The 21,010-nt window shown below is 40.5% G+C and overlaps 1 protein-coding gene across 6 annotated transcripts in view; it reads right to left on the minus strand.

The window, feature by feature from the left end:
- Large1 (LARGE xylosyl- and glucuronyltransferase 1) overlaps positions 1–21,010 on the minus strand; it is a 383,834-nt gene that overhangs the window by 79,455 nt on the left and 283,369 nt on the right. For all 6 annotated transcript variants that reach the window (XR_007588866.1, XM_050123188.1, XM_050123191.1 and 3 more), the window contains one exon: positions 8,162–8,266. Coding sequence is in view for 5 of the 6 variants with exons in the window: in XM_050123188.1 (XP_049979145.1) it covers positions 8,162–8,266 (105 nt within the window). In the remaining variant the exon portion in view is untranslated. The remainder of the gene's footprint in view (positions 1–8,161; positions 8,267–21,010) is intronic.

The following is a 21,010-nucleotide window of genomic DNA, read 5'->3' on the forward strand; positions in this document are numbered from 1 at the left end:
ATTAATTTAATTTTTTAAATTTTATTTTACATTCCATCCACAGTTCTTCCCCACAGCCCTCCTCCAAACCTCCTCCACCAGCCCAAAGCTGGTCTCTTAGTGACACACTTCCTACAGCAAGGCCACACCTCTTAAACCTGCTCAAACAGCACCACTAACAGGGGACCAAATATTCAAACACCTAAGCCTATGGTGGGCAAGTTCCAGGATAGTCAAGGGTTACGACATAGAAAAACCCTGTCTCAAACAACAACAACAACAAAAGAAAACAAACAAACAAACAAAAAGAACCCATAGTTATCTAACCCAGTTTACTAAGGAATGGGGTTGGTCAAATTCCCAGAGTTACATAATCGCTCTACCAACTATTGCTATGAACTGACAGCCTAAGAGCTTATAAGGAAAGCTTAAGCCTTTGGTCCCGTCATTTACCTGTTCTGCTAACCTGTGAAACCAATTAACCTCATGGAGCCTTCATAAATTCCTCTGTAAAATGGGGATTGAATGAGCTAATGCACATGAAAACAGGCATCAAGTCTGAGATTAGTGCCATGAACTTGGAAGGCCCCAAAGAAATCAGATGCCTCAATCCCATCATAAATTCATCTCTCTGATTTGTGAAAAACAGGCATCAAATGAATGCTGACAGATATTCTCCATGGAAGGGAGCTTCTGGATTTTTCTTACCGCCCATTGCCCTGTGTCTGGGTGCACAGTCACAGCTCTTGTTCTTGATAACGCTGGCATCAAGGAGCTTTCCTGACTGCATGGGTCAGTAGGGTAAGGCAGCAATGTTTTCAGGAAAGGTCATGCCAATCTTGTTTCTGCTCCTCTAGGTCAATTGAAATGCTGAGCCAGATATAGCTACTCATGGCTAGCATAGGCTCTGTTTTCCCTGGCCTTAGATTCATGACCTTTAACTTCAGAGGCTTAGACTTTATTGTCAGAGAACATCTCTCTGAGCTAAGGAAGTTGAAGCTGGCTTTATATTAATAGTTTCTCTGCAAAAAAAAATACTTCTTCTTCTGAAATATAGAGACCATATGCCCAACATAGACAGCAAACAAAAATATTATATTTACATATAATATAACCATTTAATTGAGAATTGGTATAAATTAAATTTTTTCATTTTATTTGATAAAATTTTATACCACTTCTCAATTAATACCAACTAGGGGAAAAATAAATGATCATCATCAAATGGAAAAACAATGCAGTATTAGAAAGAAAGATAACGCTTCATGTTATCTAAATAAATGTAGAAAGATATATACTATTTTATTTTTAAATAAACAGAGCATATTAGAAGAAGACACAGATACCGATGGAGCAGACAACTGCCTACATGGAAAAAATCAAAAGTCGAATGACCAAAAAACTGTAGGCAGCTTTGTTAGGCATGTGAGGGCCAGACAGGATTCCAGAAAGGGACAAAGTGTGACGTGTGGTGTTAATTGATTCCCATGGTGTTCTATTCCCACCTCCATAGATTCTGAGCTACCAATACAATGTGACCAAAGATGGGAAGATTGCTAGTCCACTTTATTAGGTTTTTTGTTTGCTTGTGTGTGTGTGTGTGTGTGTTGGAGTCAAGTATGGATGATTCTCAATGAGCAGAATTTCTTCCATGCATGATAAATACATTCTAGGAGTCTGCTGTACAACATATTGCCTGTGGTTAATAACCCACTAGCACAAAACAAAGTGTGCCATTTGGTTGTAATAAAATGTAGCTCGGAAATGCTGCTGCTATGCAATTGCAAGTATATGGGTAACCTGTTGCTAATCAAGGACTTGAGGACTCAGGACTCTCTTGCAGATACAGAAAACAGGGTGCTGCTTACGTCGTGCAGCTTCATGGCAACTTTATCCTCTCGCTTTTGTTCCTCAGCATTTTCTGGAGGAATATTGTTTCTCTATCAGGGAGGTATTGGCTACAGTCTGAATGTGTTAATCTCCAAACTCGAAAATTGAAACTCTAATCACCAAAATGGTCACTGAGGTCTTTGGGAGGTGGTCAGGGTGTAAACAAGATATAGAAAAATTCCTTCACCCTTCCCCACTTTAAAAAAAAAAAAAACAGGAAGGAAACAGCCAGAAAATGCCAAGACAAGAATCAGACAGCAGCCCCTGGCTAGGTGTTGAATGTACCTGAATCTGACATCCTGGTCTCTGAATGAAGTGAAATACATCCTTATTGTTCATGGTATTACTACAACAGTGTGAATGCACCAGGGCAACATTAGTATTCTTAACTCACAGTGGAGAACAGGGTATAAAGAAGTGGTCTGGTTACTTTCTGGCAGGCTGTACAAGGATAAAGGCAGAAGAAGCCTGGAGGATGGGATAGTACCTGTATACTGTAGGCCCACAAATGCTATCATGCCGCTGTACCTGAGACAGGAGGCCCAGCTCAGATGGAGGAATCTTTCTTTTGTATTTTGTTTCTTCTTGTTCAACTTTCTGTTCAGCAGGTGGCAGCCTGATGTGGGATTCCTCTCTGTATACTATGTTTTATTACCATTGGTTAATAAAGAAGCTGTCGGGCCTATGGCAGGACAGAATATAGGTAAGCAGGAAAAGTAAACTGAATGCAAGGAGAAAGAAGGCCGAGCAAGGCAGACACCATGTAGCTGCCAAATAAGAAAGATGGCAGAACCTTACTGGCAAGCCACTGCCTCATGGTAATATACAGACTAATAGAAATGGATCAATTTATGACATAAGAACTAGCTAATATGCTTGAACCATTGGCCAATGTTGTAATCAATATAGTTTTGTGTGATTGTTCAGGTCTGGGTTGCTGGGGAAGGAAAAAGGCTTCTGATTACAGTAGCCTTGTGATCTACTTAGCCAAGCGAGGAAAAGATCAGACTCTAGGGCCAAAATTTTTCAGAATATGAGATCATGCATGTAACATGAACGGGTCCTGTTTGTTGGGTTTCTGTCCCGCCTGATACCCCACAACTGTTTAGCCCCAAAGAAAATCACACATAGGTCTCCATAAATTATAAGCTGATTGGCCCATAAGCTCTAGCGTCTCACTGGCTAACTCTCACATCTTGATTAACCCATTTTTCTGATCTATGTTAGCCATGTGGCTCAGTACCTTTTTTCAGTGGGGTAGATCACATCCTGCTGCTTGGGTGGTCTGGGCAGGAATGGGAGAAATCAACTTCCTCCTTCCCAGAATTCTCCTGTTCTCATTACATCATTTCTACTTCCTGTCTGGTTTTTCCACCTACATTTGCTGCCTGGCCAATCAGCATTTATTTAAAATATGACTGACAGAATACAGACAATTCTCCTGCACCACATGCATAAGGAAAAATAGTTCAGGAGATAAGAATTTCGGCTGAGGGAGGGGTATTGATAGAGGTTTCTGTCCCGCCCTATGAATTGTAGGCTGGTTTTCTTTATTTTATGTCTAAAATCCACTTATGAGTGAGTACATATGATATTTGTCTTTCTAGGTCTGAGTTACCTCACTCAATATGATGTTTTCTAGATCCATCCATTTGCCTGCAAATCTCAGACCTTCTCTAGCTAACATGTCCTTCATCTAGGGACAATAAAACTTCCCCTTGGATCCTTTGTGATATTGCCAAATAAATCTCTGTTGAGCTTGAATACGCTCCTTAATGTCCTCTCAGTCTGCCTTGCCTTTCCCAAACTCTCATCCAAGTGTTTTCATCCCCCCTCCTTTGCTGTTGTTTGCTTTTTAAGATAGTCAGCCATCCATCACCATATGAACAGAAGTGAGATGAATTTTAATGAGCTTGTCAAACCTGTTTTATGAATGCTGAGTGAATGGCATCTTCTTGTACCCAGGAGGTGATACATGGACAGAGTAGTTGGGAATGTTCTTTTTCTGTGCCAAGGATATGGAAGGTGCCCTTAAATCCACCTGAACACTTACTGGCAAAAGTTCTGTTTTGGGACTGCCTAGTCATCTCATCTACAGTTGTTCCAGCTCCATGATACATAAGCAGGAGAACGAATTATAACCATCGTCACTAAGAGTCAGGTGTGGTGCCGAAAGCAGTAACTGAGGCAAGGGCATTGCTGCCAAGTTTGAGGTCATCCTCAGCTACACAGGGAGTTCTGGGCCAGTTAGGCTACTGTGGTGAGACTCTGCCTCAAACATCTGCAAGATGAAGAAAGAGGAGGTGGAAGGAATATTTCCCCAAATCTCTTAAGGACCTCTGTGCCTTGTGAAAGTCGATTGGAAAGAAACACAAACCGAGATGAAGTGGAAGCCTAGCTGGACCTTTCAAGGGGAAGGTTTCATTAGAGGATAACCCTAGGAATCAACCAACATTGAGAAAACACAGCTGAGCTGCATGGGAATGGGTCTGGTGGGAAGCAGGGGCATTTGAGGAGTGTAGCTAAACAGTACTGTAATGATCTGTCCTGTCTTTTTAAGAGACAGGCCATGACCACTCCTTCCCCAGTCCACCGAGGCAAGCTGATCTTCAGCTCCCCCAAAGAGGCAGCTTCTGCCTTGCTCCATTCTATCCCTACTTCCACCTTTTCCCTCCCTCCCTGCCTCCTTCCCTTCCTGCCTCCCTCCTCTCTCTACCTCTATGCTCTTCTCCCTTGCTTCCTTTCCCCTCCATAACCCAATAAATAAATAAATAAATAAATAAATAAATAAATAAATAAATAAATAAATATCCAACCCCACCTTGCATGGTATGCCTATCCAAGTCTTTGTCTCTTACCGGCCACGTGGCTCCCTGCCCAGGATCAGCCACCTTCGGAGACCTGCAGCATGGTCTTGTGTGTCATCCCTGACTAGGACTGGCTGCTCTCAGGACCCCTGCCTGCTGCCTGCCCTGACTCGGGGACCTGCAGCATGGTCTCATGGTCTGCTTCCCGCTGTAGCCACTTGGGATCCCACAGCATTTTATTTTACCATTACACGTACTACTTTGACAGTTAGACTGGTTCTGACAGAGAAATGGAGCCAAACCAAGCCCCCAAGATGTTCTGGCTTACAGGTACTTACAGTGACACCCTCACAAAGTTGCCCAGATTCTGACCAAAGATTATCAAGCTTCTGGGTCTAAAGGCTATGAGCTTACAATGTTGAGTATGCTTTGTAAAATTCAGAGTTTAAAAATACAAGTTAGGCCTAAGAGGCAGATCTTGCAGCTAAAACATGTCATGCTCTGTTTTTGGAGATTTTAAGAGCCAAATAAAGTTGGGAAATTGGTATAGTTACTAAAATAGGTGTTATTTCCTTTTAATTATAGAACTAAATGCTAAGCTTTACCAGACAGTGGGGAAAGGTGCATACTTGTATAAAAATAGAATGACTAATTATTTTTCCCTGACTTTGGTGCTTAAGAGACTGATAAGCAGCTGATTAGTTATGTACCCACCATTTCCTGAATTAAGTGATGAAATGCACAGCAGGACAGAGACTAGAATGAACTGAGTACCTACTCTATGACTGGCATCAGGCTGGGTTCTTAATAGTTTCTTCCAAAGCAAGTGGTCTTCACAAGATGAGGGTACTGACCTGACAAGGCAGAAAACTAAGCTGATCGAGTTGAGTGACCAAGCCTATAGTTAAGACTCAGTGGTCAAGCTGTGGTTCCAACCCAAATGTGTTGGAGCTTACCAATAGCATCCACATCCTTTACTAGAGGAGCCTCATGAGAGACAGATGGCTGGGATTTAGAGTGATTAGTTACCTCCAGTAGAGTTTTCAATTTCCCTAAGAGTTGGATAACTCATCTGCTGATGTGTGGCACACTCACTGGTCATAAAAAAAAAGTCCTCATTGGGAAAGCCATGTCATCTTGATGATAAATAATTTCTTTTATAATGATTACTTGGTGCCATTTGCTGATTGAAACAGACTTGTCACATATCACAGGGCTTTTCCCTACCTGCCGTACCCTTTTATGACCTTTCAAGGGAAAACTCACTGTCTCAACATACTAATACAAATTGAAGGCGGTTAAGACACTTGTCTATTATCATGCTATGAGGAAATATATACAACAGAAGGAGGAACTTGCCATCCTTGCCATAGCAATTTTCCATGGTTCTAGACTTTTCTTCTCCTTGCAAACCTAGATTGGTGATAAGTGCTTTAGTTTAATGAAGATAACCATGACTTGATACTGCATCCTCAATGTGCTGTAGTTTATTTCTACATGAGAATTTTTATTAGCATAGGTCTTGAGGAACAGGAAGTCTGCATGACAGGCATCACCTGAAACCTCCCTTTTTCATTCAAAAATACAGAGGTATCTGTCTCTTTGAAAGCCTAGACATTAATGAAAAGTTGGCTGTTTTTGCTTCATCTAGATACATGATGCCTTCTCATTGGCCTACTGTGAAATCATACACAGTTCAATCTCAAATGCATTAAGAAAACAGTGTTCATGGATCCGGGGGACATGGCTCAATCAACAAAGTGCTTGCCATGCATGCAACTTTGAGGATCTGAGTTAGGCACACTGTATCCATGTAAAAAAGCCATGTGTGTGGGTGTTTGTTTGTGTGTGTGTTTGCACGTGTGTCCACATACTTGTATTCTCAACTCTGTGGAGGCAGACAGGCAGATTCTTAGGGCTTGCAGATCAGGCAGTCAAACCTAATCATTGAGTCCTAGGTCATGATAAGAAACCCTGCCTCAAAAAACAAGGTGAAAGACACAGAAGATTGCTTTTTGGCCTCTATACATATGAATCTGGGAGCATGTATGTGCACACACACACACACACACACACACACACACACACACACATACAGGGAGGTGTCTCATTATTCTTGCTGGAAGAGAGACAATATATCCTATTTCATTATAGAAGGGTTTTGGATATTCTGCTTCAGAAACATCCCAAAGGCTCCTTACAGTGCAATATTGACCCCTCCACAGACCCACTAGACTCCTTAAGGACAGAGCCCAGTATACTTAAGAGTATTTGAATCACATATGTATGCAATGTCAGGATATTAAGGACAGTCTGGGATACATAGTAAATTCTATGCTGGCCTGGGCTCTGTCACAAAATTTAAAACCAAATACAAACAAAAAGTATTTGATCATAAAGTGTTTCAAGTTTGAGGTAGCAAGGTCAGTAGCTAATCTTACAGGCTTCCTTAATTAGGATTGCACTCTTGAAATCTCTAAGCATCAATTTTCTCTAGTACAGAAAAATATAGCATCAGGATCCTATGATGCTAATCCAAGCTAGCATCTACTTCAATGTCAAACTAACAACTACCAGGTAGGAAGAAGTGCTGTCTTGCCATTATTGGAATTCAGAAGTACTTCCATTCATACTATTCTGGTCATTATATCTTCAGTTTCCCATCCCAAACCTTCTCAGAGAGTCCTCAGATTCCTCTACTATTTAGCAGTATATTCATCCATTCCCTGAAGCCATGGACTGCATCTATGTTACTTATAATTCAGATATATGTTGAATAAAGAATGGCTGCACAAGTAACTATTAATAACAGAGAAACAAGAAACAAAGACAAATTCCAAGATTGGTGGTAGTAACAAGTAGAAAACAATATGTGACTTTGGACATGATATTTGAGGAATGCAGTACCCAGAACTAACAATTTTCAAATATGTCTGCCTTTTCTTCTGACACTCGCTAGGCTATATATGTACCTTTTAGAGATAAGAATAATCAGAGAAAATATGAGCTCCTGCTGTTTTCCCAGCCTATACATGGAAGACTGCACTAAGACAAATACTGATACGTATTGCAAGTGCAGACCCCTGAATAGCCAAGCTGCACATACAATATACAAGACAATATCTGTTCAATTAAGAAACTAAATATTGAATTTATTGCTAGAGACTGATCTCTAATTTATATCAATAGATAAAGACATTACATGTCAAACTGATAAAGAATTCAATGGGAGATCAGCATTAAAGCCAGACGAGAGGCTTTCTGGAAAGACCGCACCATACTTCCACAGCTCAACTGCTTATTGCTTGCAGCATGACATAGAGTAATAACTGAAAGTGCCACCTGTGCATGTCCTATGCTCTGATGAAACAGGAAACTGCATGTCTTCCTCCACATTGCTACACATCCCCTCTCTTTTAGGAAGGGACAATGAGTCTAAACATCACTCTCTGTTGTCCCCTGTTTACATTGCCCTTATGATTTACCTGTGTTGTAGCCCCTTCCAAGGGCTGGCCATGGACGGTGATTTTTCCAGAGATTTCCAAGATACCAGTCACTCTGGTTCTCTACCAAGCCCAGGACCTGTTGGCCTGTAAAACACAGAGAATACAGATGTCTTAGAAGCAGCAGCACAGGCATCTAGGGCTGGAGAGTACCAGACACAATGAATAATTATGCAGACCCACATTTTCATAATAACAGCTCACATTCACTGGGGGCTTTCATTAAGTGCTAGGTCCTGACCCAAGTGTTTAACTTGCATAAACATATTTCATTCTTACAGTTAGGCAGCTGCTTTTATTATCTCAATTTTACAGAGAAGACACAGCTTCCAAAACGGTTAATTATCTTGTCCAAGGTCATCTGTTTTTGACAATGCCATAGTCTCCAACCATCCATCCATCCACCCAAACATCTGTCCATCTATCCATGCATACAGATGTGTTTCATTCCCTAAATCATGGGACATGAGTTATATCTTTATGACCTGACATACTAATCTTCAAGCATTCCAATATGATGTTTTCTTTTATATATTAATTTATTGGATTTCTGCATTTTTTTAAATTAAGGAATAAGGGATTATCCTTGTTTCATGAGAGGAGAGTCCATAGTCAAGAGCCAGCTTGTCACAGTGCTTCTGTTGTTACTACTTCCAAAATACATCCATCTATGTGTTGTCGGAGGCTGCTTGTTCGTTTCCTAGCTGCCCAGACCCAAAACAATTACACAGAAACTGTATTATTACAACATTGCTTGGCCTATTAGCTCACATTTCTTATTTTCTAGCTCTTATATCTTAAATTAACCCATTTCTATTAATCTTTGTATTGCCATCTGGTCGTAGTCTACTGGTAAGTTTCCATCTGGTGTCCAGCATATTTCTCCTGTGGTGGCTATATGGCTTCTCCCTGACTCTGCCTACTCTCTCTCTCTATCTTTTCCAGCCTAATTATATTCTGTTAAGCCATTGGCCGAAAGCAGCCTCTTTATTAACCAATGGTAGTAAAACATATTCATAGCATATAGAGGGGAATCCCACATCATCTATGTTACTAAGCACCATGTCAACATCATGTCAATGCAATGATGTCATCTGGATGGATAAGTACTTTTCTGCCACCATAGCCAACCTTGTCTCTGGTGAACCATAACATTTCAGATGGGTTAGGCTTGTAGTCTATCATTTAGGGCTGTGTTTCTAGGGATCATTAATCATATTTGGCTGTGTCTAGTGAGTGTAGTCCATCACTAAGGGATGTGTGTCTGGAATGTAGGTAGGACTGAATCTCTGAGCCTTTCAGGCATGTTATCAAACCTACCTAGTTTCATTTAGACATTCTACTATAAGTTATCAGAAAAAGGTATCTTAGAATTACCCCTGCCATTTTATTGACTGGGGAATGAGACTTTCATACAACCAGTGATTAATACAATTACAAACAATTACTGATGAAGCTAGTATGTAAATCTGCATTTGTCTGACACCCACATCCTTTTCTTATGAGCATTAGTGATCCACATTTCACAGAATGAGAAACTGAGGTTTAGGAACTTTAAATGATTTGCTAACAGTCACACAACTAGCCACTGATGGCTTTCACAGCTAACCTTCTGAAGTGAAACTTCTCATGCTGTTGACCAATCTTAGAAATAAAGAGCTTTCTAACCAAATGAAAACCCAGCTGGATGCTAAGAAAACACAGCAGTACTGTTGGAACACCACGCTGGGTGATATAGGACCTTGGTTTGATGACAGCTCTCTGAAATGATGGTGCAAAAGTTTGCTGCAATTTATTTGATCAATTTATTAAGCTGCTATCTAAATCATCGTCCCTGCACAAACATATAAATTAGAGGCACAGGAAAAATACTACCGCCCACTTTGTCAATGTAGGTGATTGCAACCCAAACTTGTAGAATCCCTTCATAAAGTGTATGTCCAATTTAGTGAGTGGAAGAGCCAATAAATGCTTCATGCAATAACCTTGAGGTTTATTGCAAAACAAGCAGCTCAAAAAGACTTGGCCCCTTAGCTGAGAAGCTCTAATCAGAATCCTTGCACTGGAGAACAATTTGATATTCCTACATAGGAGGATTGGACAAAGCTAAAATAGTCCTTGGGGGTAACAGCAGACACTAATTAAGGAGTCTGAGTTAGTATCACTAATGCTTTTGAATTGATAAAGGACATCACAAACTCAGACCTGGCAAAGATGTGGTGGTTTGAATGAGGAATGCCCTACCATAGGTTCAGGCACTTGAAATGTTGGTAAACAGTTGGTAATGCTGTTTGGAGAGGTGGTGCAGCCTTGCTGAGGGAAATGTATCACCAAGGGTGGGTTTTGAGAAATTTAAGACTTGCCCTACTTCTGCTTCTCTCTCTGCTTTATGTTTGTGGTTGAAGGTGAAATCGCATAGTTCATCCCATCCCTGATGCTTGCTATCACAGCTTCCTGCCACGATTTACTCTTATCCCCCTGGAACCATAAACAAAAATAATCTGTTCTATAAATGATTTTTTGATCATGGTATTTTATCACAGCAACAGAAGAGTAACTATTACATGTACCATATACTCAGAGCTGACAAGCAGGGAATAATGAGGTTTTACTGCATTGAGGATGGCTATATGCATCTCAGGAAATATGGACTCTCAGTATCTGAAATCCAAATTCTGTATTTTGGCACCATCCACATTTTATTTGTCTCAGCCTATTGCTTCAAACGATTATTCCCCTAGCTAATGCTTCCTTCCTACCCAACAAAATTGTAGGGTGTTACTTGTGTTCTTGTCTTTCTCGTTCACCAAGCACTCCCTCAGCAGGGATCATACTTGCCCCTGCTAGTCCTTACCCACAGTCCTCTCAAAGCCTATATTGAGCTTGACACTTAACATATAACTCCAAGTCTGAGATATATTTTGTATTTATGGCATCATGGCATATATTTTTATTTGGTAATTTCTATCAGTATTTGTGCCTTCAGCTGATTTACATCCCTTAAATTACCAACTGAGTAGTAGTAAGCATACATGCCCCTCATGTGTACATGCCCCATATTCCTACATCAGCAAATGCCAAGATCTGGGTAATATTTCAATGTTTCACATACAGTAAGTGTTTAACAAATGATAGCTATATAAATGACTTTTTTGGCATACACACATAAATATTAGTGTTCTTTCATGTCTTTGATGTGTATGTGGTGTATGCATGTGTAAGTGTGTGTATGGTCGAGGTTGACATGAGATGTATTCCTGTATTGTTTTCTACCTTAAACTTTCAAATTAAGTCTCTCAATGTATCTCGAGTTTGCTGCTCCAGCTGGGCAGGCTCACAAGCCCAAGGGACATTCCTATCCCTGTCTTTTTGACATGCTACAGATGTGTTCCGCCAGTCTTATGCTTTTGAGTCAGATTCCCATGATTGACCTTACTTTACTGACTGACTTGTCCCAATAAAGTCAATGCAACCAATATATCCTCCTCAAGTCAATGCTTTCTTTTACTTTATTTTTGGCTGTACTAGGGATTGGACATAGCCTTCTATGTATGGTAGGCGAGTATTTTTACCAATGTCAAATATCCTCACATAAGCCTAGGAAATTGAATACTATGTTACCAGTTGGTGGTGTCAACAGCCCCAGCCCTTGTCCCTGTGATTTTGAAAATGCATGTCATTTCACTCTCTCCTATTCCCAATATCAATGCAACTTTTATAAAGTTGTTGAGCTCAGTCAGGTGTCAGTGTCCCTCACACGGAGAACTGCAAAGATAGAAAACAGCAGCAGCAAATTGCTCATAAAAAGCTTAAACTTAAGAACCTTCAGGAATAACTTTAAGTTGTCTCTGGAGATAACATTCAAATCTTTCTCTCTCAAGCCTGGGATATCTTTCTTCTGCTGACAGCACAAAATTCCTTCACTTGATGTTGTACAAAAAAATAAAATAACTATCAGCATGATTGTAATGTTCAGATCCATTGGCTGAAAAGAGCAAAATAATCAACAGAAGATTTCATTTTGCTTTAAGTAGATTCAGTAGCCGTTATATCATTTATTGAAACAGTAGTGAGCAGAAGTGATTTTTCCTTATTGGTTGTTCAGCAGCCTTGGGTTTTGCCTGTAGGCTTGTGAATTCCCTGAGTTGTCTGCTTGGTGTGTCTCCCAAGCCCACTGAGGTCTGCAGCTAGGGAGAGGGAGCGGTAAGCATTAACACTATTGGAGGCAGGGTATAAAATGTGGACTCTTGCCCTGCTGTGTTCTTGCTGTGAAGCTTCTAGAAAACTTTTCAACTTCTCATTTCCTTGGTATTTCTCTTGGTTCGTATGAATACATGCATTTAAATCATGTTATATGTGTCAAATTGTACAAATTGAATGTCTCTTTGCACAATGCTTAGGGTATTTTATAAGTTTTCTTTTCTGGGTATGATCAAGGGGTCATCATTTCAGACACATCATGCCCCACCACACCTGGGAATAGACCCTTGAACTTCAAAATAAAAGTCAATAGCTAGTGGAAGGTTATGTCATTCTGGTTTTCCAGTCCCAAGAGAAGGAACTACCTGCCTTGTTTTTGGTAATGTTTTCTCTCAAATGGGAGGGTGGTGTGGGAAGTCCTACTGTATATGTGTTGCTTTTATTGGTTAATAAAGAAGTCACTTTTGGCCAGTGGCTTAACAGAATATTGCCAGGCTGGAAGAGATATACATAGAGAGAGGAGGCAGAGTCTGTGAGATGCTATGAAGTACCAGAGGGGAGGAACACAAGCTGTCAGCTAGAACCTTGCCAGTAGGCCACAGGCCTCATGGTAAAAGGGCTATATACCACAGTAATAAAAATGGATTAACCAAAAATATGAGCCAGCTAGCAATACACCAAGTAGTGATTTAAATAATAGTTTCTGTAGGATTATTTTGGTTCTTGGGTGGCCAGGAACAAACAAGCGGTCTCCTACTACAGTGGGAATTAACTAACTGGTGAGTTTGAGAAAACTAAGTTTACCACTTTAGCTTCCTTCTATCCCTTCTTTCTCTTTATTCTTCATTATCTATTCCTTCTTCCTATGTGTGTCAATGTGTGCACTCAATGTGCTCTTCCACGCTCTAGGTTTCCTAGGGCAGCCCCATCCTGATAAGGACATCACTATTCAGAAAGCACAACAGGTTGGGAATTATAACTATGTTCTCAAATGTTAAGGAGACATAACATAGATACAGCTTAGCACCACTTTTTATCAACAACACAAGGTGACACTTTTTTTTACTCCTTTACATCTGAGCAAGTTAGTGTGTAGATGTGTGGTGTGTGGTTAATCTCTTGAGTACTCTTACTCTATTAGATATCAACACACTGGAGCATCAATTCTGACCCTAGTGCCTTGAAATCTGAATTATCAATACTTCATATATGCATTGAAACAAACTACTGATGTGTCTGAAAGATTATTTTCAGCCTTAGTTATGTGTGAGGTTCTTCTGCAGGGTCTGACATACAATTAGCTTATGTGGTGGTATCTACATTCAATACACAAACCAGCAGAATTGTCCAATGCTACATTTACTTCACTTTATTTTAAAGCATATGGTTTTGTCTACATGCATATCTGTTCTAAATGCATGCCTGGTGCCATGGAGGAAATAAGACAGTGTTAGTTTCCTGAAACTGGAGTTAGATGGTTTTGAGCTACTGTGTGAGTGCTGGGAATCGAATACAGATCCTCTAGAAGATAGTCAGTGCTCTTAGTCACCGAATCATCTCTCTAGCCCCAGGTAATATAATTCAGTCATCTTTGAGGAACACTCAAGAAGTAGATATATGAGAACTAGATTTTACTCCCCTGTAGGCCTAAGGTAATTCATGTTTACTCAAATCACACCACTGAGAAATATCTCAAAAGAGAGGCCAGAGAGATGGTTGGTGGTTGAGAGATCTTGCTGTTCTTACAAAGGACACATATCTGATTTCAAGCACCCACATGGTGGATTACAACCATCTATCATCCCAGTTACAGGGGTTCTAATGCCCGTTTCTTGACTCTGTAAGCATTGCATAAACATACATATAAGCAACCATTCATACACATAAATACAGCATAATGTCCCTTCAACATCTGCTGGTACCAGTACAGAAGTTCCCTGGTAGTGTGTGCTGCCCTATGTGTCCAGACTGCATACTTCCTCCATTTGTTACCATCCCAGCTGCTGTTGCCCTTGCTTTGTTGAGACTTTGGTACATCCTTAGCTCTACTGAGGATTTGCTTGGTCAGACACTAAAGAAAATATGAAGGAATTAAATACAAATAAAATGTAGTCCTGACCCAGGTTAGATGAGGAGAAAGAAACAGTTTTGAAGCACCACGATACCTGGGAAGATCTGGTAGGTTGGAGATCTGATAAGCAAGCAGAGAATAACTGATTCTGTGTAGAATGCAAGGGAAGTCTGTCTGACACTTGATGTCTGCCCTGGCTCTGTCTATCAATGTCCTTTTTTGCACAGCAGGCAGTCTCCCCTCCCCCACTTCCACAAGCAAACCTCAGAGTGCCCAGCTTCCTTCCCAGCTCTCTTGCTACTTACTGTTCAGCATTATCCATCTAGGACAGAAGTTCATTTTGCTGCCTGATGTCAGGGGGGGGGGGGTTGTTGCCAACTCAAGGCAACAACATCCTTGTCTCCAGAGGCTTCAGTCTAAACACTTAACCTTGATTATACAAACAGCTTAATGGCCTACCATACCATTAAGAAGTGAATTCCCTGGCAAATCCTGGGGGGAATGACACAGCATTCTGCAGTGCCTCCCTCATCTCCGAAGGAGTTATTATGCGAAAACACTGTGACTGAGAGCAAATGCTTTGCCGTTGTTATGAATTAACTGTGGCTATGAATTAACTGTGCTGTTCTCAGTCTTCCCTACTCTAGGCACATGCTAACTCATGAAAATGAAGCTGTCTTCTTGCTTATTCATATATCAACAGTAACAACCAGACAAGAACAAACGAGCAAGCTATACTGTTGGGCCTCTGCTGCTGGTGTCACCAGCCATCAGATGAATTGTTCCAGGCTTGGAATTCCCAATCTCCCTCTTTCTGAACCTGCTGGCTCCAGGCAAGGTTTCAGCTACTAGGCTAGGGGGTAAGAGGGGAACAAGTAGGGAGAATTGGAGAGGTATTCTGCTACTTAAACACATGGGAATGTGAAGATAAACAATTGTTCATTGCTGTAAGTTAGAAAGCAAACATGACCACGACAAAGATGAAGGGATATATGTACTAATTAATGTTATTAGCATATATTTATTGTAGTGTAAAAGATTTCATAAAAATATTTTCATGAAAGTATATGATGTTTGTTAACCATATTCACCTTCAATTGCCCTCTCCTGTCCCAGTAAATTTGTTAGTTCATTTCTTCTTTACAAAGGACTTACTTCTATTTTCAGTAACTATCTCATTCATACTATCTATCTATCTATCTATCTATCTATCTATCTATCCATCCATCCATGATTTGTCTATCATCTGTATATCTAATCTATCATCTATCCTCCCTTCTATTCTATCCATCAATCCATGGATTCATCCAAGATTCCACATTTAAGAGAAGACGGTCAGCAGACCAAAGAAATACCTGCAAATTCATGTTTTCAGCACTACTCACAATTACTGTATTACTATACCAGCTGGTATAATCATCAAGACACAGATGAAAAAATAAAATATGGTCCTCTACTCTCTGAGCTTTGGTCTGCTGTTTGTCAAACTAAACTCTTAAAACATAGTTACAAACTTGTAAGGAAGATGGATTGTATTTGTGAAATACCTAGCTTGCTGACATTTGAGAATTGTCCAATAAGTGAACTGTAAATTATTATTGTTATTATTAGGATTTAACCTGAAAGGCTCAACATTTAGATACTAAATCTTTTCTTGATTTGCTAGTAAAGGTGTGGGAGGGGGTAACAAATTCACCAGATAGGAGAAAACCATAAAACATATCCAGGCCCATTCACTTATACCTTAGTGTCTTTAAGAACTATAGCAGGAACAAAGAAAATAATGAGTAGAGATGTTAGTAGATGCTGGGTACTGGGAAGAGTACTTAAAATAGAGTATAAAGCTAGGTCCACTTGACTTTGAACATTCACACCAAGCTTCCTTTTATGAGTCTACAGATGTGTGCGATCTGCAGTGAAAGTCCTCTGAGCAAGTGAAGACTGAAGTCAAAGTTTCTATTACATCATAGCATCTAGTGAAGCTTAGGATGTTACAAGGATAGAGTTCTATAGTCTGGATTGTGTCTAGCAAGAAATTCCCTGCACTCATACACACCCCTGCCATGTTTCACACAATGATGTGATTCAGCTGTAAGAGCCCTCACCAGAGCTAAGTTCATGCAGATATCATGCTCATGAGCCCCCAAAGCAAAACAGGTCTCTTTTTAAGAAGTGACTTGACTCAAATATTTGATTACATAAATGAAAAGCATATAGCACCCCTTGCCATGCCTCATTCCCTAATCCTCTAAATTTACAGTGTTAGTCACATATGCATTTTTGTATGTGTGTGTGCATGTGTATATATTTGTAATCCTGTTTTCTTGCTCTTTTTTCATGATAGAACACAAGTTCCTGATGGAGGCCTGTGAGTCAATGATTACTGTGTTTCCTCAGATGAGTGATGCCTAGAAGCCAGAACTGCACTGTAAATATCTGCTGGGGGAACTTGGTTGTTAGCAGACATTCAGATAGACTACAAACTTAACCTGTAATCCCAGGTCTTTCTTTTTCTGACTGCTTGCTTGACATGCATCAAATAACCCGCTCTCTAGGAAAGAAGAGCTTCTAACAAAACAGATGCAGTTTTTCCAGTCCCAGCTCATTTTACTCTTATTTCCCCTACCTGCCCCTACTGAAGACTTAGTTCTTTTCTACTTATACTAGTTATTAAAAGCATTTCTTCCCATTACTTGATTACTTGTGGGTATGTAGGTGCATGCACACGTCCACATACACATGCACATATGTGTGTGTATATATGCAGGCCAAAAGGCAATGCCTGGTGTAGTTCTACTTGAGTTGTCCACCTACTTTTGAGACAAGGTCTCTTAATGGCCTGGAGTTTTCCAAGTAGTCCAGGCTAGCTAGCCAACCAAGCAAGCTTCGTGGACCTGCCTGTCTCTATGTCCCCGAGTGCTGAGATTCCAAGCTTGTGGATTCAGGTCATTAAATTCAGACACCCTTGCATGCCATGTACTTTACTAAATGAGCCCTTTCCTAAGCTCTTTTCATAATTTGTAAATAGTGCTATTGTTGCTTCAAATATATTTTACACCAGCCATGGGGTAGGTATTGACTCCCCAAAAGAAACCAAACCCCTCAGGAACCCTCTTCTTCACCTTCATTTGCTCTATAGCCTCAGAATTTTATTACAGCTCTTTTTGAAAGAAGCAGGATCCAAAGAGATGGCTTCCTGGTTTTGTTCAAGAGAGTCCAGTTTAAAAGCAAATAGGTGAAGTTCAAGTTTCATTAAGTAGATGTACTGATATTACGGGAAAGTAAAGTACAAAGGGCCAGGTCTTTGTGTCCTTTGGAACACACCATCACCTTTAATGAATTCTGCACAGCACTGCTTTCAACCTTGCAATATTTCATTCATTGATTTTATTGTCAAATTAAAAGTTGCTGGTTCCAAGTGGCATTTAGTGAGACAGATGGTGAGTAACCCAGACTTCATTACTTGGCATTTGCTCTCTGGATAATTTTAATGCTATAAGGGTAGAAGGGTAGAGGGGAGCAGGGTACGCTTGGTTCTAACATCTGCAAGATATGTATGTATTTAATATTAAAGTTAATAGAGCCTTACTCTTCAAATCCACCTTTCTATGGATATTGGCACAGCTAAAACTTCTTTGGATAAGAAAGAGTCACCTAATTCTAATTTTTCTTATTATCAAGAGTTTTTGAAGGGTCATCCACATGTGAACCTAAATGGATAGGTAGTCTTGCTAGATGTTTTAGAGGAAACCTAAAAAAGGCATGTATCTTGGAGGCAATGTTTGAAGCAATACTATTGAATGGATACTTTCATGAAATGTGATGCTTGTGCCCTAACATCAAAATTCCAATCTCTACTTTACTTTTAAAAAAAAAAATCTTTTTACTGTTTCATCAAATGTATACATCTGTGTTGAAGACTCCAGAATCAATGTCTCCAGTCCCATTAATTCCAAGGAAACCATATCTGAACTTCAGTCCCCTTTCACCTCCTCTATGTCCAAAATTTCAACCAGGCTATCAGTGAAACTCAAAAAGTCAAAACAACAAACACCACAATTTCTTAACAAGCATGACATTTTCAGGGAGTATATTCTCTAGCCTTGAATTCCACAGAGTTAAAACCTAATCAATACTTACTTTGGAAAAATGTAGCTTATTTAAAAAAAAAAAACTCTTTGAGGGGCTGGCCACCCAGCTCTCAAATAAATACAAAGAGACTTATTCTTACTTATTAATGCCAGGACTTAGCTTGTTTTGCTTCTATCCAGCTTTTCTAACGTAAATTTATCTTGTTGACCTTTCATCTCTGGACCTTTTACCTGTCTTTATTCTATATATCTTGCTTTCCTTCTTTTTCTGTGGTTGTCTGTGTGGCTGTGGTCCTCCTTTCCTTCTCTTCTCACACCTCCTCTTCATGTTTTTCTATTTATTCTCTACGCCTGGCAGCCCTGCCTATTTCTCTTTCTTGCCTAGTAATTGGTCATTCAGTTCCTTATTAGACTGACCGGTGTGTTAGGCAACGTAGCAGAGCTTTACAAAGTTAAACAAAATGCAACATAAAAGAATGTCACACAATTTTGCATGATTAGACAAATATTTTACAGCCTAAATGAATGTACCACATCGTAAAGTAATATTCCACAACAGAAAAAGCAAAAGCTCAAAAGCCATCATGTTAATTGATTGTTTCCTGGAAAAGGATGCATAATTTTGGTATTTTTTTCAAAACAAGTCTGAGATTTGTAGCTTAGTCTCCACTGTACAGCTGAAGTTAAAAGCATAAGATGTTGGTCCAAGGGCATGTAGCTACAAAAAAGCAGAGCTGGGACTTAAACCAAGCTTTCACTTACGTAGTTGGTTCCCTTCTCTCCCCTGCCCCACTTCTATGTCCCTTAAAAAGTCTCAGGTATTCTCTTCCACAGGTGATGCATGGGTCTCCTTAAGTGCCTGACTGCCTTACTGATGGAGGAAGGTCATTGAGCAATAAAGAAACTGCTTGGCTGGCCCTGATAGGTTAAAGCATAGGTGGGAGGAGTAAACAGAATAGGATGCTGGGCAGAAGAGGAAGTGAGGTCAGACTCTGCTCTGCTTCCGGAGAGACTGGACAGCTTTGCTCTCTGGAGCAGAGACGCCATGCTCCGCTCTCCCAGGCAGATGCACGCAATGAAGCTCCTCCGACCCAGGATGGATGGAGGCTAGAATCTTCCCGGTAAGCACACCTTGGGGTGCTTACGAACAATCATTAGAAATGAGCTAGTCCAGGTGCGAGAATTAGCCTGAAAGGGCTAGAGTTCATGGGCCAAGCGGTGTTTAAATGAATACAGTTTGTGTGTTGTTATTTCGGGCATAAGCTAGCCAAGCGGCCGGGGTGTTGGGGACGCATCCCCGCCGCTCCTATTTCAACACCTTACAATCTTTCTCCAACTTGGATTACTACGTGATAAATTTTCCACCAATACCATGTCCTAGGACCTATGTTTCATTAATTAGAAATTGCAGTATTATTAATGGACTGGTGGGAAAGTCAAGTGGAGCACTGACTGCCTTGATGGTGGCAATGATTATGCCAGGGAACTGAGTACTGGGGCAGTTCTGATAGTGGAGGGGACACGCTGCCTGTTCACATAGTGCTGGGAAGACAGGATATCATAGCCTTCGTGCAAGACAGGCCATAACTCATAAGACCTTCAAGTAAGCAATTCTAGAAATGTCCATCATAAAAGTCCTTCATGGTACCACAACACTCAGTGAGGTCAATTTGCTGATAGTGTTTTCTTCCTTGTCTCTCTCTGCTAGTCAGCATTCAATCTATCTGGAGGTCTTGGCATGCTTACTTCACAACTCACTAGATCCAGAACATTTAGGCTCAGTGGAAACATTTCAAGGATAGCAGGAAGGCAAGCAATAGGGGACAGAGAGAAATCCTCAGAGGGCAAAGTCAAACATATAGGTGCCAGGCCTTTTATACAGTTCTTTCTCCTCAGAGGGGAAAAAAAAAGTGTATTTATACCAAGTTGCACCATGGAGACCAAAGGCTGCATTACATAAATGGAGATGATTCACTCACAACCCAGGGTCTAGAGTTGGAATATCTAATGATACCCGGGTCCTGGAGTCCCAGGCAAAGCTGGAACTGAGTTACCATGTATAGAGGATGAAGTAAGCTGGGAATAGATGGGGGCCAGGAAAGTGGGAGGTAAAGGAATGGCGGAAGTTGAAGGACATGAAAAGGGAGGCTAGGACATGTGGGACAGTATCCCCAGATACTCAATGAAAGCCTGGAACAGGTGACCGCAGCTAGAACAGTAGATAAGGGTAAATAAAGAGGAGCCGCCAGGCAGTGAGAATGGATTCTGATAATGATCACAAGCATTCTCTTAATTATAACTGCTGGGTATTCAGAATACCACCTTGTTAAAGGGTAATAGAATTATCTTCACTCTATTAAACTGATGGAGGTAGTACTGTGGACCACAGGTTTTTGGAGTCGTCAGAGAGAGAGAGAGAGAGAGAGAGAGAGAGAGAGAGAGAGAGAGAGAGAGAGAGAGAGAGAGAGA

The sequence above is a fragment of the Alexandromys fortis genome, unplaced genomic scaffold (assembly GCF_014885135.2).
Source record: "Alexandromys fortis isolate MF-2015 unplaced genomic scaffold, M_Fortis_MF-2015_v1.1 scaffold_185, whole genome shotgun sequence".
NCBI lineage: Eukaryota > Metazoa > Chordata > Mammalia > Rodentia > Cricetidae > Alexandromys > Alexandromys fortis.